The 17,798-nt window shown below is 36.2% G+C and overlaps 1 protein-coding gene across 3 annotated transcripts in view; it reads left to right on the top strand.

Annotated features, from left to right (window-relative positions):
- NEK11 (NIMA related kinase 11) overlaps positions 1-17,798 on the top strand; it is a 272,127-nt gene that overhangs the window by 58,157 nt on the left and 196,172 nt on the right. For all 3 annotated transcript variants that reach the window (XM_051962721.1, XM_051962722.1, XM_051962723.1), the window contains exon 4: positions 13,343-13,461. In XM_051962721.1, coding sequence (XP_051818681.1) covers positions 13,343-13,461 — 119 coding nt within the window. The remainder of the gene's footprint in view (positions 1-13,342; positions 13,462-17,798) is intronic.

The following is a 17,798-nucleotide window of genomic DNA, read 5'->3' on the forward strand; positions in this document are numbered from 1 at the left end:
CCTTAGGAATGTTTTTTTTTAAATCCAAATAATTTCCATAGTAATTTCATGGGAATTTGAAATTTGGGATATGGGAGACTGAGTAGATAGAAACTTGTGACACTTGCTTCTCCCATAGAGAGGTCCCAAAATAACCAATATGGGATCAAGATGCTTTCTGGGTTTCCAGCTGTTTAGGTGCATCTAATGATATTTACTTTTTCCCTAGCCAGCCAGAGGACTCAAGTGGTTCAAACCCCAACTTATGAGTAGTTTAGTAGGATTTGCAATAAAACATCCTCCTAATCCTCCCTTAACCTAAGGGACACTCTTACACACACATTTTACACACACACACACACACACACACACATACACATATATATATCTTACACAAATATATATACATATATATGTATGTATGTATATGTTACCAGTGGGGAAAACAAGTTTTCATAGGGATCATGCATGAAATGTGTGGAGACCCAACTGACATTTCTGATTAAGCAAAGCTCTCAATGTTTTCCAGTGATTTTTAAGGCTTCTCTCCTTAGGTTGAGGTATCTCAAATGTAGTGTTCTTTTGGGCTCATGGAGTATGGTATCGCTGCTGGTCATTTATGCTGTGCTGCTTCATTAGGCCTGCTTCTTGCTAGCCAGGGTCTTTTCTGAGCATTTCTCTAGCTACTATCTTCCGGGCTCATCTCTTTGGGGCCAGCCGAGCCATCTCAGCTTCAGTCAGCTGGGGTATTATGGCTAAAACCTCTCCTTGATAAAGTCAGGTCAGCAAGCTCCTTAGTCCTACCATCACACTCAGCTGACAAAAAATAGATAGAGTAACCTCAGGGAAAGATTAGATATTTTCTTCTTTAATTCTATAAAAGCTCAAAACCTTCCATTAAAGATAGCTATTTAACTTAACTCTCCATGTTCTTTTATATTCCCAGTATTGCCTATGGCTTGGTTGCAAAGGATGCAAGCTGAGAGTTTTCCATCCATTTATCTTAAATTCCTATCTTTATTATGCATATCTATCAGTTTGATGCAAAATATAGCTTTTGTACTATATTTTTGCCCAGAAAAAACCTTTAGTTTTCCTTTAGGTAAGTGACCCATTTTCATCCTACAGAAATATTTGACATCTCTGTACCTTTTTTTAATCCACCTGTGAAGTGGAAATGCTCATGGTCTTCTTTGCTAAAGATTTGAAATTTTTTAGTAATGGTTTTCAAGCATTTGTTTACTGAAGGCAAAAATTCTCTTCCTATGATATGAATGATAGTTTGGTTTTGAGGCCCTTTTAGGATCTGCTAGGGGGAGGATCCTACTCAGGGAGTTAGAATGATGTCCAGTGTGGAGGTGACACTGTATGAAAATATCCAGGAATTAGCATGTAATCCTTATTCTAGAATAGTATTTTCTTTTAAGGAAAAAAAGGGGTTCATTTTCTTGTTTTTAAATCTAAACAATTCCCAAGATTGTCAAATGAGTTTGGGTTTAGTGCTGTAGGCTAATGGTTGTATAGCACCTCTGCTTCCTTTGCCACTTAACCTAATAGTTCACAGGCATCCGATGGCATTTACTTGATAGGTAAATTTTACCCTTTGTGCCTATTATATGTGCTTTTGACCTGTCAGATGAGGAAATGGGACAGGAGAAGGGAAAAGCTGCAAAAGGACTAGACTTGGGCAAGAAAAATCCAGTAGAACATCTCAGTTCAAAATTATCTTACATTCCACTAACTGTAGATTCATTTGGGTTGCAAGGTGCTAGATCATTTGATATGCAAATCTACCCCTTCCCCATTGAAATCATTTTTGCTTTTAAGTAGAAATTAATTAAATAAAAACTTGACTGAGTTCTATTTTTCAGTTTGCGGAGACCTTGGTTTTAGTCAATGTCTGATTTGATGCCAGGACTAGTTTGAAAGACTGAAATTTTAAGATTCTTCTAGTTATGACCTTTTCCTTAGCATCAAGGTAATTAGATTAAGGCCATCAGTTCTGCCCAGTGTCTTCCTTGTCTAATTACTGTTCCTAAAACAAAGAATAAGACAGGCAAGAAAAGGAGGAAACATACCTATTTTTTATTATTATTATAGCTTTTTATTGGCAAAACATATGCATGGGTAAACCCTGACCCTTGCAAAACCTTCTGTTCTAACTTTTCCCCTCCTTCCCCCCATCCCCTCCCCTAGCTGGCAGGTAGTCCCATACATGTTAAATATGTTAAAGTGTATGTTAAATACAATATAAAGCAGACCTATGTTAAACCCTCCTTCCAGCCCCCTCCACTCTTCTCAGGGTTCTGAGGATTTTTTCTTCATGGAGAGTTTAGAATGCTTCCCTAGGAATAAGGAGGGGCTACAGTAAAAATGCCGGTTTCTTCCTCCAAGGGATTTCATGAAGGAGAGCTGATTAACCACTCAGCTAATCAACAGTATTTTTAAAGTGACTGCTTTAAGGATACAAATACAAAGCATGAGGCAATTACTATTCTCAAGGAATCTACATTCTGGCAGAGAATTTTAACTTTTCTTTGTGTCCTGGATTCCGCTGGGACTCAGGGAAGTCTATGGACTCTTGCAAATAAGATTTTTAAGTTCACAAAATAAAACACACATGATTACAAGAAAATCAGTTATATTGAAATGTAGTCATAAAAGTATTTTTAAAAAAATAAGTTCATAGACCCTAGGTTAGAAACTCCATGTTTTTTTTTTTTTTATTATAACTTTTTATTGACAGAGCCCATGCCAGGGTAATTTTTTACAACATTATCCCTTGCACTCACTTCTGTTCTGACTTTTCCCTTCCCTCCCTCCACCCCTTCCCCTAGATGGCAGGCAGTCTTATACATGTTAAATATGTTACAATATATCCTAGATACAATATATGTGTGCAGAACCGAACAGTTCTCTTGTTGCACAAGAAAAATTGGATTCAGAAGGTAAAAATAACTTAGGAAGAAAAACAAAAATGCAAGTAGTCCACATTCGTTTCCCAGTGTTCCTTCTCTGGGTGTAACTGATTGAAACTACATGTTTTAATGGGTTTAAGTGATGGAGTTGTATATGTAAAAGCATATTGAGCTTTGGGTAGAGATGTTAAATCCAGAGTGGTGATATTGTTGATATTATTAGCATTGAATGCTCACTTATAATATTGGTAGTAATCAATAAATTCAGTGCTTATTAATAACACAGTTATAATAACTAACAACCGGGACCATGGTATATGAAAGGTACTTTTGGCTCCTCATTAACCTCTGTCTCCCCAGTCCAAGGGTAAAAGACAGTGGACAGTCATGGCAGCCTCAGCTGGGCCCTCCAGTACCTCCCACTTAGTTTCTGTTCTCTTCATATCCAGGCATTCTGCCGGATGCATGGCCCTCTGGGAATCTCGTGACCAAGCACGAGTCAGGAAATATCCATTCTTCCTGTATCCAGACTATGGAGAGATCAAAGCCCTGCTGGTCTTAATCTCCTCAAAAACAAAGGCAATTTTTAGCACTGTAATCCAGGTCCCTATCAGACATTCTCCCATTGCTTGACTTTGGTAAACCATTTGCTCTCCATGCCTCAGTTTCCTTACTTGTAAAATAAAGGGCTTGAACCTGAAGGACAATAAAGTCCCTTCTGGCTCTGGATCTTTGCACAGGTCACATGCTTCAGTTTCCTCATCTAAGGTCCCTGCCAGCTCTAAATCTTTGATCCTGAGATCTTGTGACCTGTCAGAAATAAGACATCCCACTGTCTCAGCCCTTGAAGTGGATCCAGGGTCACCTCTCTCCCAGAATGCGGTCTCTGAGCAGGACCTCAGAGGTATGAATGCAACACGCCTCGAAAGTGCTCCCCATTCATCATGACTTTCTCATTTCCTTTTCCTTAACCTCTCTAGTTAATTCACCATCTGTTTCTGAGACAAGTGATGACCGGTATTACTGCTATCACACTGACTTTGTAACAGCTTGAATTTTCCAAAAAAAAAAAAAAAAATTCTCTGCTTTAAAATACTTCTTAATGGCCTCAGTGAAAAAAAGATGCACCTTCCCTCTATGTGTTAATTTAAAATAATGGGTAGCTTCAAAATAGATTGACCTGTTCTGTCAGACAGGAGGTGGGTTGCCATGGCAGCAGGAGCCGGCAGGGCAAAAGGAGCATCCGCAGATTACTAGGGCTCTGCCGACAGCCTGAGCCGCATCAGATAGGCCCATTTCTTAGTCCCTTGTTGTTGCCATGTCTCGCCTTCATTTCCAGACCCACGATTACCTTCAGTTCGCACAGACCAGGTAGCACCCTCTCTCTTCTTCGGAAAAATATTAACATTTGAAAGGACAGGCCTGCCTCATAGGAATATGCTATTAACATCAGAGAAATGGAATGCTCTCCTCTTTTAGTTTTTTTTTTTTTAAGGAATTGGAGTGATGGGCAGAGAAGGCTGGACTCAGTTAATTAGAATTAAATACAAAGTAGACAGGATTAGGTAAATTGATTAGAAAGATAGACAGGTAGGCTCTCTTCAACAATGAGATGATCCAAACCAGTTCAGTAATGAGAGTAATATTCAGCTACATCCAGAGAGAAACTATGAGTGTGGATCACAACATATCATTTCCACTCTTTTTGTTATTGTCTGCTTGCATTTTTATTTTCCTTCTCGGTTTTTTTTAACCTTCTTTCTAGATCCAATCTTTCTTGAGCAGCAAAATAATTGTAAAAATATGTATACATATATTGGATTTAACATATACTTTAGCATATTTAACATGTATGGGGACTACCTGGGGGAGGGGGTGGAAGGAAGGAGGGGAAAAGTTGAAACAGAAGGTTTGGCAAAGGTCAATGTTGAAAAATTACCCGTGCATGTGTTTTGTCAATAAAAAGCTATAATTAAAAAAAGTTTTTAAAAAAGATAGATTAATAGACAAATAGACCTGGATAGATAAGATGGGTAGCTGGATGGATGGATAGATAGACAGACATATCAAATGCTTTTCATACACATCAGGTACTCTACTAACCATTGGAATAAAAGATTATTCCATATCTCAAAATCCTTACATTCTGATGGGGAAGACAAAACACAAAAGGGGATATCAAGGCAGCAGGGCAGCTCCTAAGAAGGTAGAATAATCTGGAGAAAGAGTTAGGTTGAAAGGGAAGAGAGCAGTGGTTGATCCTCCTAAGAAAGAACATAAAATTCAGTCCTCTAAATCATTTTTATAATAAAATGGTGGCTAAGAGGCCTCTCTAGTCCTTTAGAACAAAAGTCAGCCATCCAAGTAAGGCCCTCCTAGCTGGGACTTCTAGATTGTATTTAATCTGGAGGGTCAGAAGGGAGGTAAAGAGTGGTCAGCCCGGATTTGGGCAGGCTCCTCCCCCTCCGTTTCTTGGGTCAGGCAGCCTTGTCCAAGGGCGCTCTGTGGGTACCGGCACTCTGAAGCGACTCAGGGTGGGACACAGCATGGCACTGTGATGGGAGCCCTGGCTGTGCAATCAAAGGATGTGGCTTCCAGACCTGCCTCTGAGCAGTATTCTTCAGGTGAAAGTCATTTTGGAACCAGGCAGGACATCCTCCCTTGTAGTTCTTCCTTAACGATCCTGAGAGCTGGATTTGGAATCCCATTGTCCTGGTTCTATACCACCTTAGCCACTTAACAGCAGCTCTGAGGCCCAGGGCTGGATCATATCACCTCCCTGGACCTCAGTTTCCTCCTGTAAAAGGAGGGAATTGGACTAGATGGACTCCAAGGTCCCTTCTTCCAGCCTGAGGATATATTCCTTAACCTACCAGAAACAGCTGAGACCCCTTTTTAAGCCACAGAAACCAGTGTCATAATGTCCAGTAGGAAGCTTGTCACAGATTCTCCTCCCACAACCATTAGGATTTATTTTTACCAATACTGAATTTTCACCAGGTTAGTTAGTGTGTGAGATAGCCTTATACAGGCTGCTGTGCTTCGGTCATCCCATGGGGATGCCCTGACTGAGCTCTTGTCTGTGATATCCCAGAATTACAGACCATCCCCAAGGAGGGGCATCTATCCTCCATCTCTCCGGGTGGCCCCTTCTGCTTTTGGACGGCTCACCCTTTGGGGACTTTTCCCTGGCAAAAAGCCTGAATTTGCTTCTCAGGAACTTCCACACATTTGCTGCTCCTGGTTTTGTCCTCTAGGGACAGGTGGTGAGTCAGGGGCTCCTTCTCAGGGCCCTGTGGGGACAGGTCCTGTTCAGCGCATCCTCATCTGTTGTGTCTTTGAAGCCCTCTGACATCCTGGCTGCCCTCTGTCTGTCCTTGCTCTTTAACCAAGCTGCCCAGAACCAGACCCAGTCCTCCATGAGGTCGGGCTGGCAAGGACAGAGCACAGAGGAACTATCCTGAGACACATTATGGCCCCTTCTTGGGCTTCCAGGTTCTACTGCTGATGTTAGTCCATGAACACTCTCGGGTCTTATTGGGAATAACTGCGAGCTACCCGTGGTCTCTCTTATTTTATGCTTGTGAAGCTGATTTTGTGCCCTATGGAAGACCTCCTGTTTGTCCCTAGTGAGTTTCCCCTTATTAGACCGAGCCCACTGCTTCAGCCTGTCATGCTCCTTGTGCATCTGCGACTCTGTGCATCTGTGTGTTGGCCATCCCTATGGGCAGCTGGGTGCTGTGGTGGACAGAACAGTAGACCTGGAGTCAGATCAAATCTGGCTTTTTGCAGCCAGGTGATCCTGGGCAAATCACGTAACCTTAGTTTGCCTCAGTTTTCTCAACTTTAAAATGGGAATAATCAAGCATCTGCCTTGTAGTGTTGTAATAATTAAAATAATATTTTTTGAAAAAGTAGTTTTTATAATGCCTGTCACACAATAGGCACTCCGTAAATTGCTAATCCATTATTTGCCCTCCCCCTCCTTTTTTTTTTTTTTTTTAACAGAATCACATAATAAATTAATCTATTAGTAACTCTGACCCTTACCAACTTTGTTCAGCCTGTAAATTTGATAAGTATTGCTATATAAGCCTTTCATGAAGTAGTTGATAAAAGTGTTCACTAGGGATAATTTCCCTGGGGTTCTCCACTGGAGTTGACATTGCCTGCCATGTTGACACTGATCCACTAATGATGACTCTTGGAGTTCAGCCATCCAATTAATTATAAATTCATATGTTTGTGTTTTCTTCTAATCCATATCTCCTTATCTCAGCTCTGTCTGAGTAGTATGATTTACTTAACAAAGAGCTTTGCATAAATCTAGGTAAACAATATCCACATCATTCTTTTAATCTCCTAATTTCATAATCTTGTGTGTAATGAGGAGAGTCTATTTTTAATGGAGCCATGTTGCTGCTATTTCTAGTCATTCAGCAACCATATTTTTACTTATCTATTTTTGAATTTTTCCCTAAAGTCAAGCTTACTGGTCCATAGTTTGTGGACTTTGTTCTTTTACTTTAAAAAAAAATAGAAATAGCATTTTTCCTTTAGTCTTATGTCATCTCATTTCTCATAATTTTTTTGTAAACTACTGATTGTGGCTCAAATACCATATCTACTATTTTTCTTTCAGCATTTGAAGATGTTCATCCACTGGAATTAATCTTTGATGGCTGACTGTTCCTTTATTGTATTCCGATATTCATTTCCCTCTAAAGGTTCCCTCATTCTCTCTCCAACAACTACTTCTTTCTTGTTAGTGAGAATCAGATCCAGAATAGAATTTCCATTGAAATTTCTTCATCTTTTTCTTCATCTTTTAAAGAATGAAATTATCACCAGATTATGAGGTCCCTTTCAATTCAAGTTCTATAGTTTCATCAATCAATCAAGGACCCATAAGGCAAGTCAAGAAGTTTTTAGCTACTTTACTTTTGGCACAGAGAGAGCTCCAGTAAATCTCTATATTCCCCTATGTCCATTATGTCATACCTCTGTTGCAGGATTTTAATCTTTCTCAAATTATTTCCCTATTTTCTTTCACAGTCCAGGTGGTCTGTAGTATACTTCAGTAAATCTCATTCTCTTTAACTGTAATATGAGGTTATCAAAGTACTCACCTCCCAGGATTGTTGTGAGAATCAAATTTCTAAGACACTGACACATAGTAGGTGTTATATAAATGCTATTATTATTATTATTACTTTGATGATGATTTTTTTCCATTTTTCTTTTCTTTGATCTTCACCCAAATATTCTTCCTCATGTTTCTTACCTCTGATTCTTGGATAATCCTTGGATTATACCTTCTTAATATATAATGTTACTTTAGTCTAGCTTCTTTTATCCATCTTGTTTCTTCTGAAAAAGGTATATCCTTCTAATCAATGGATTTCATCTATTCTGAATGATATCTGTGAGGTCAAATTTGTTCCCCTTCCATTGACTTTGGGCTAATTCTTTGTTAACTTTGGGCATTTGTATATAGATGCTTGAAGTCATGAGCTTTCTACTGACTCTTTTATTGAATTTTGGGGTATGTTAGCTGCTTTTCTTTCTTATTTGTGACTTTATAATGTCTCTAACTTAAGTGATTCTTATAAACAATCTTCTCCAAACCTCAAGTCTTTAATTAGTGTCCTTGGAATAGGGCAATTTTGGGAATTTAGGATTACCACAGGGAGATTTAGCTCTCCATAAGGCCTCTAGCCTGTCAGAGTCACCTTTAAACCAGTTAAGATAGTTATGGACTATAGAAATTCTCCTGAGCCTGCCTTGTAAAGACCCTAGAGAGCAGAACCCTCCATGGAGGTTGGAGAGCAGAGATTATCCAAGGTCTAAGATGGTTCATAATTCAGTACAACCCTATAAACTCCTATTTCTGTGTTTTTAACATGCCCCAAACCTCTGTTCATTGTTTTGACAATTATTTTTTACTTATATTCATAAAGATATTCAGTTAAAAGCTAGCGAGCAAACCTATGTTTATTGCAAATACACAACTATAAATCACCTGTTATATCCTTGAGATTTAATTTTTGTGACTTTATATGCCCTATGAACATTAAGTACTTTCTCAAAATAGAGTGGGGTAATTCATTTAAATGGCTGGGATTTTTTAAAAAGAAAAAACAGTACTTTATGGATTAAACCATTATTTCACTACATTTCTAGAAATAAAAATAAATTCTGCCACTTTACTCTTGTTCATGTAAATTCATCTCAGCAGGAAGAACTCTTACTTGAAAGGAATTTGAAGAAAATTAGCAACTGAAATCATGAATGCCCATTCACATTATCAATCATATACTCCATGAATATTGCATGATATACTGCAATAACAATTTAGAAATTGGATTTTCTCTTTTGTCTTTTAAGAGCATAATATGGCTTGACATCTCTTCTGGATTTCCTTTATGAAACCCATTGTGGAGATGAAAAAATTCAAAGGAAGATAAATGTCGGTCTTCAGGGTTTTACAGTATAACAACGGGGCTTTTATTTTCCATTGCCTGGTATTTTTCTAAACAATGCCATAGGCTTTTAAAAATGATTGTGGAAGAATTCCTGTCATGTTATTTGGCCATGGCTTTGCTTAGTAAAGCTTTTATCTTTTTAATTGTCCAAAGGGGCAACTTTCTTTCTTTTTTTGTCACTGATACCTACTATAAGACAACTGTTTGTAAGGATTTTGTAAGTACTAACCCTAAAGGGTTTTTTAAAATTCCAATTTCATCTTAGAGAATGCCATTCTTTTCACTTTTTAAGACTAGCTTTATCAGCTTATATTATTGAAAAAAATATATAATCTGAGACTTAATTTTCATCTAATGTTAAAAATGGCCCTTTTAGTATTTACAATGTAAACACTCCAAGATGGAGTAGAGATGAAATATCAACATGATACAGTTGAAAGAGTACTAAGTCAGAGTCTTGGCTAAGTTACTGATTACCAGTGTATCATGAACAAAGTCATTTATGCATTTTGAGGCTACTTCTGTAAATGTTAAGGAGCTTTATAAGTCAGATATTATTAGTTTCATTAATATTGTACAGGAGCATTAATAAGCATGTCATTGTCGATCTCACTATTTTCAGAATAGAAAAGACAAGTGACAGTGATTTATTTGCAGCAACACTACTATTAATGTCATAGATCCCATTGTGTGAGTGTGATATTTTCAAAGCATAATGTTTTGCTTAGTCTCCAACTCAGGAGGAATTAGGAGTATGATGGGAGTCAAAAATGGGACTGGGTTAAGAGAAGTCCAGCATCCACAAATATGAAGTTATGGTCCTTCAGACCATTTGTTCTAAGAGCTGAACTTTAGGAAGGGCTCATTTTAGAAGCTAGAAAACATCCACTGAAAGACCACCAAGATGACCAAGGGTCTTGTCTTTCAAGTTTATGAAAAGAATTGGCTGAAGGAGATGAAGATTTTTTTTCCTAGAGAAATGAACACATACTAGGATAACCATCACATGTTTAGTTCCAGAAGCAAAACTAGCAGGAGAGTGGCAGATTTAGGTTCAATGTTAAGAAAAACGTCCTCTGACAATTCAAGCCATCCCAAAGTAGAGTGGGATTCCTGGGGATGAGGAGAGGATTCCTCCCTCACTGGAAGCTTTCTGGCAAAGGCAGGATGAGTACTCTCTGAGTATGTTGTAGTGGAGGAGGGCTCCCTTTTCAAGACCCCTTAAACTGTAAAATTAATGAAAGGGGAAGGGATAATATAAAATCATGTTAAAGGAAGAATAATTTCTAGATAAACATATTTCACTTGGAATTAGCCACTATCAATTTTAGCTTCAAGTTAAAATAAATACCCTTTTCATTACAGTTGTGTCAGAAAAAAATAGGCACCAAGTTATCTTTTAGGAATGCTTAGAAAAATTGAGCAAGCTAAAAAATAACCGTAATTTTAAACTTATTCCTGAAATTACTGTGAGGTCAATCAAAAATTTTAGCATTATTACTTATAAAAATAGTTTCAAGAAAGGAATATAAAATTTTAAATAATGATTTTTCTGAATTAATAATTATGTTGTTTTAAAGAAATATTTTTGGGGTGGAAGAATTTCTTTTTAATGTATACAAAGTATAAATCATTAATTGTTAAGCAATGGAATCAACATAAGCTTTATTCATTAAGATCTCTACTACATTTATTGAAAAAAATTCAATTTTAGATTTCCTCCAACTCAAATGTTGTGTTGATTTTGATCATTACCATTCTTTTCAGTTTTTTTTTTCACTCTTGTCACTCTCTTAATAAGAGTGTGATTTATGGGCCGTGTCCATATAAACTTAGATTTGGGAAAAGGTGGGGGATAGAAATAATTTTTTTCCCAGACCACTAGGGTCTAATATCTATGCTAGGTTATCACTGATAATTGTTGTTTGGAAAAACAGATTATGTTGAAATGGTTTTTTTTTTTGGGGGGGGCTAATCTTATGTGAGGCAGTTGGAGAAAATGCCACAACAGCTAGGCAATTCAGCAGCAGCAGGTAAGAATAAATTTGACTCCTGTTTCAGAATCTGCCAAAGATAAACAAAAAGAAATTTTAGCCTAGAAGAAGTTGAGTTTAGAAGCAGCATTACTAGTATAGAATAAGAAGGAAAAATCCACTTGGAAAAATGATATATACTTTTATGTAGCAAATTAATTCAACAAGTATTTATTAAATATCTATCCTATGCCAGTAGAATTGGCAAAAATGAAACAGTCCTTCCCACTAACAGTGCCGTCTGCACTGATAGAATCCCATCAAAGAAGCACACACATACGTATAAAATTACATCTATGGTACACATAGGTTTATATACATTTATATATACACATGTATACACATATATACATATATTATATATATACATATATACACACAAAAAATGTAAACACATATATATTGAAATTTACTTTGCAACTTAAAGTCTTATAGAGTTTCCTGGGACACTAATTTATCTAAGGTCACTCAAACAAGATGTGTCATAGAGAAGACTTAAACTTAGATTTTACACATGGTGAACAATGTCTCTTTCCACTAAACTGCCCTGCTTTTCATGTCTATGTGTTTGTGGTTTTTGTAAAACTCCTTATACCAAAAATTCTTCCATGGCTCTAGGCTGACTAGTGAAAATCTTTTGATGTAATATAATAATATAACAATAATATAATAATTATATTATAGTAATATCACGATATTCATAAAAACTACATTTACAGGAGTAACAAATATAATCCACATATAGATCTAGATCATGTATTCCTACAGATGCACTCAGTATAGTTAGGGAAGAGTGGACACATATTTACTGAAACTTATCAAAAGGGCACAAAAGTGAGGAAAACTCGCCTTCTAGAGAGGGAATTTTCAGCCTTCATGTCCTCCTCCTCGGTACTGCCTGCACAAGTTCTTTCATGAGAATAGTTTCTGTGTTCTACAGATGCTTCCACTGCCAGTAGAGATCATCCATGATCCTGAGCTTCCCCACTGAGTGTACTTACACAGGGAGGAATAAAACCTCACCAAATTAGCTGGTCACCGGGTGACTTCTTTGGTCCTTTGATTCAGAACGATTGTTTTGCTCATTTGAACTCTTTCTTAATAGCATCCCTAGTATCCATCACTTTCAACATCAAGCTTAGACGATGTAGTTTTGAAATTTGTCATTTCATCGCCTTTTTTTCTTATCTTCCTGGTTTCAGATTTGGGCTTCTTTCTGATAATGACCATACCTCAGTTTATGATTAATAGCCAAATTATTATATTTTGTCTGTGATTAAATAAATTATATTTGTTCCATAATCATATAACAATTCTGATATACATATCCTTCTAATATGCTATAACTTGTTACATTCAAAAATATAACTGCTTCTCCCAGATATCTGAGTCAGGTATAGTAGTGAGAGAAAGTTGTGAAAGGACAGATTTCAAAATTGCATCATCTAAGACCTGCATCTTTTTGACACTGGAAATGATGGACACTAGAGTTATTAAGGAATATGTATATAAGCATGTGTATATGTATATTTTCATACTTTATCTGTGTGTATATATATGTTATATATACTAATATATATTTACTATACTGTATATATGTCTGTAAATATACTTTTTTCTGTCTTTGTGAATATATCTTTGTGAATGTAAATGAGGATAAAAATCTTCATAAGTTATGTTGGTAGGATATAGAGTTGGAAAGGACTTTAAGAGTCAAATCCAAATCTCTCATTTATAAGGAGAGAATGAAGACTTACAGAGATTTAAAGCATTGTTTGAGGTCACACAAATAGTAAGAATATACTGTTTCTTTTTGGCCTAGGGTACTTAGCATCTTTTAATATTAGCTTTGGTAAAAAAAAAAAAAAGACCTTGAATTTGGTGTTTCCAACTGAGAAAAATATGAGAAAATGTATTCTTCTTTCAGGGTCGAGATCTGGACTATAAAATTCAAGAGTACAAAGAAGCTGGGAACACCTTTCCTGAAAACCAGATAATAGAATGGTTTATTCAGCTATTACTAGGAGTGGACTACATGCATGAAAGGTACAGTTGCCTGTTACTATAAGCAGCTTTATATGAATTTGTATTTAATAAATGAGATTTTTTTTACAATTGAAAGAAAATTTGAGGAAATCAAGTGATCAGTTGTCCTTTTAAATATTAAACTCTTTTAGAACAAATAGTTAAACAACAACAACAACTTTCTTTTGTCAGGCACTTTATAATGGAACAGTATCTAGTCATAGTTATATTTATGAATATTTGGAAAGACTGCTCAACCCACAGTTAGAAGCATAGTATTTACTTATATAGTTTTATATATATATATGTATATGTATATGTATATATATATATACGTATATATATATATATATATATATATATATATATATATATATATATATATAAAACATACTTTATTAAAGCAAATGTTATATAACATTTGCTTTAATAAAGTATGTTAAATTTGTTTTTAAAGAGTTGATCTTAAATAACAGAAACTTACATTATATTTTGTATGTTGTATGTATGTATGTATAATGTTAAGGCACTTATTTTATATAATTAATGTATTTTATGTTAGAAACTCATAAAATCTTTAGTGCTCAAAGTAGTCATTTAGTCACCCTGACATCTTGGAACATTTTGGCTGGATTGACATACACAATGTTTTGGGATAGTTGAGGCAGAATATACACTTTGGTTTAGGTTGAATAAATATTCACACCAAAAGTCAATCCCAAACAAAAATCTCCAGTTATGAAGGCTGAAGTATATTTTGTAGGTTTTCTTATCTATTATTTTATCTATTTTGAACTATGCTTAAAAACTCATATTTTTTCTAATGTTTGAGTGATAATTTTAAAAAAAAACTTTAATTAATCTCCAAGGTATAGAGCAGTAGACCAATCAATGCAAAGATGGCTATCCAAAAAAGAAAAATCAAAAACAAAAACAAAAACAAACTCCTGTGAAGTATTTACTTAAAACTAATCATTTGAAAAACTGCAGCAACAGCCTTATAGCCTTCATTGCCTATAGTGATGCTTCCTGAGATGAACAAAGCTGTGACCATCCCTGATTGGCAGTCTGCTTAAATATATGTTACGGATGGTTTCTGATAATATAAAAAGTAATCAGTTTATCCTGGATTTCTCCACTTATCTTCTCAAACACATGCTAGATGATGAAGATATTCAAATATAATGAGTAACCCTAAATCATCTTTTGAGTGATGTCAGACCAACTTGGGAGACATTGATAGAAATATATCAAGTTATCTTCTCATAGACTATATTAAGTAACTCTTGTTGAATTTAGGACTTCAAAGTTTAATCAGTATATCTTAACGTGAAGGTTTTTCCACATTAAAAATTGGTTCTGAGGCATCTTAAGCAGATTGGTGCTTAGGAATATATTTGTGTATGTAGAGAATTGACTCTAATTTATAAGAAATCAAGCCATTCTGTAATTGATAAATGGTCAAAGGATATGAACAGACAATTTTCAGAGGATGAAATTGAAACTATTTCCACTCATATGAAAGAGTGTTCCAAATCATTATTGATCAGAGAAATGCAAATTAAGACAACTCTGAGATACCACTACGTACCTGTCAGATTGGCTAAGATGACAGGAAAAGATAATGATGAATGTTGGAGGGGATGTGGGAAAACAGGGACACTGATACATTGTTGGTGGAGTTGGTGGATCCAACCATTCTGGAGAGCAATCTGAAATTATGCCCAAAAAGTTATCAAACTGTGCATACCTTTTGATCCAGCAGTGTTTCTACTGGGCTTATATCCCAAAGAGATACTAAAGAAGGGAAAGGGACCTGTATGTGCCAAAATGTTTGTGGCAGCCCTGTTTGTAGTGGCTAGAAGCTGGAAAATGAATGCATGTCCATCAGTTGGAGAATGGTTGGGTAGATTGTGGTATATGAACGTTATGGAATATTATTGTTCTGTAAGAAATGACCAGCAGGATGAATACAGAGAGGACTGGCGAGACTTACATGAACTGATGCTAAGTGAAATGAGCAGAACCAAGAGATTATTATATACCTCAACAATGATACTGTTTGAGGATGTATTCTGATGGAAGTGGATCTCTTCGACAAAGAGATCTAACTAACTCAGTTTCAATTGATCAAGGATGGACAGAAGCAGCTACACCCAAAGAAAGAACACTGGGAAATGAATATAAACTGCTTGCATTTTTGTTTTTCTTCCCGGGTTATTTATACCTTCTGAATCCAATTCTCTCTGTGCAACAAGAGAACTGTTCAGTTCTGCACACATATATTGTATCTAGGCTATATTGCAACCTATTTAACATGTAAAGGAATGTTTGCCATCTGGGGGAGGGGGTGGAGGGAGGGAAGAGAAAAATCGAAACAGAAGTGAGTGCAAGGGATAATGTTGTAAAAAATTACCCTGGCATGGGCTCTGTCAATAAAAAGTTAAGTAAAAAAAAGGAATATATTTGTGAATTTTGCAGTAAATATTTTACAGATATGATGTATTGAGCGATTGCCTTAAAAAATTAATGGCATGACATTTCCATTTCTTCCTTCACTGGAGTTATCTGATGACTTGACACTATTTAAGTTATTCACATAGATCTTCCCTGTCTACTAGGAGTTTAAATCTTAATTTTAATTTTAATCTACCTTAAGTTTTTCTATGAGCTCTTTTTAGGATTTAAACTCATTTGCTTTATTGGAATCTTTCATCTAAGTGTTGATCCTCTTATGATGTTCATAACTAGTCAGAATAAAAAGGCATGTGGCATGGCTATTATTTAGAGATCATTATGTGGATTTTAGTTTATCTTTAGGAAGACCCATCATTATTTTTCCTTTTTTCTTTTAAGCTAGTCTGCCTAAGTCTGATGTCTCAGTTTAAAAGCAAGTAGAGATATTGGCTAGTTTTTTTGAGGTAACACATACAAGAAAAAAGTATTAACTTACGGAATGCTTTTCTGTTGATAAAGATGTAAAACATTATTTTATGGAAAGGCTGTTTTTCTGCTTTCTGTACTAAGTAAGATCAGAGATAGCTAGGTAGAGTAGTGAATAATGTGCTGTGCTTGGAGTCAGGAAAACACGAGTTCAAATGGACCAACAGTGTGACCGTGGACAAATCCCTTAAAGTGTGTCTGCCTCATTCTTCTCACCTGCAAAATAGAAACAATAATAGCATCTGCTTTCCAGAGTTTTGAGTTCAAAATGAAATCGTATATATAAAGTTCTAAATTACTACATAAATGCTAGTTTTCATCATCAGCAGCAGCATTTGAATTCTGTCTCAGATACTCCCTGGGCAAATCACTCAGCCCCTTCCTGCCTCAGCTTCCTCATTTGTAAAATGGGAGTAATAAGTCCAAATTCACAGGGATGTTGTGAGGTTAAAAATAGATTATCTATATAACTATTAATTATTATGTCTAATAATCAGGCTCCTACAGGGAGAAGACTAAGGAGTGGGCAAGATGGCTTGTTGTGCTGATTGACCCCTCCCCAGTTTAGAGAAGGGGTGAGGAAGAGAAAATTAAATCTGAGAAGTTATCAAGTAGAATAATATCTATTATTGTTGTCCCAGAAAGATCAGGCTTGGGAACCATTGTCTCCATACAAAGTAGGGTTAAAACTAGAAATCATTACAAGGTACAAGATGGGGCTAGCTGAAATTTCGATTCAGGGAGAAATGGGTCATAGTTCAGTCCTAGACAGGTAACAGGATGCTGAGATGAGTCCGCAAAGAATGACCTCCATTTCCCCTTGAATTTGGGTGTATGGGGGACCTGCCTGGCCCACTGTTGTGTGGCTGAGCCCACTGCAGTGGGAGGAGGTTTAAGAAGTCACCAATCTACCCCAAATGGAGCAGTTGATGGTGATATGTTTCCTGATGGGTTTGCCATCTAATTGTCTTAGAATCTCAGCCCTGAGAGGCTAATTATTTCTTCCCAGCTCTTCTGTCTTTAGTGACTAGTGGTCCCACTGGAAACAAGGATTGGGGAGGCTAGGATGTTTTCTGGATTGACTAACCCAAAGGAATCAGGAATAAGACACAGTTTAGCTAATTATCAGTTTCCTAAAAAGTAGGAATCTATTAAAATGACATTTGTAATTAAATAGTTACTATGGCATTTGTACAACTTTTAAAAGCATGCCTTCTCTATTGAGATTTAAAGGAGCAGGAATAATTCATTTCAAATCAGGCATCTCTAATGCGATGTAGACTGTGATTCTAGAGGATAGAAGATGAAGCAAGTTCCCATGTCCTTTTTGAAAAGTGAAAGACTTAAAATACATTTTCCGAGGTGGTTGATGTAGGAGTTTGTTTTGATTGTAAATATTGGTTACAGGTTTATTT

This window comes from Antechinus flavipes, chromosome 5 (assembly GCF_016432865.1).
Source record: "Antechinus flavipes isolate AdamAnt ecotype Samford, QLD, Australia chromosome 5, AdamAnt_v2, whole genome shotgun sequence".
Lineage (NCBI taxonomy): Eukaryota > Metazoa > Chordata > Mammalia > Dasyuromorphia > Dasyuridae > Antechinus > Antechinus flavipes.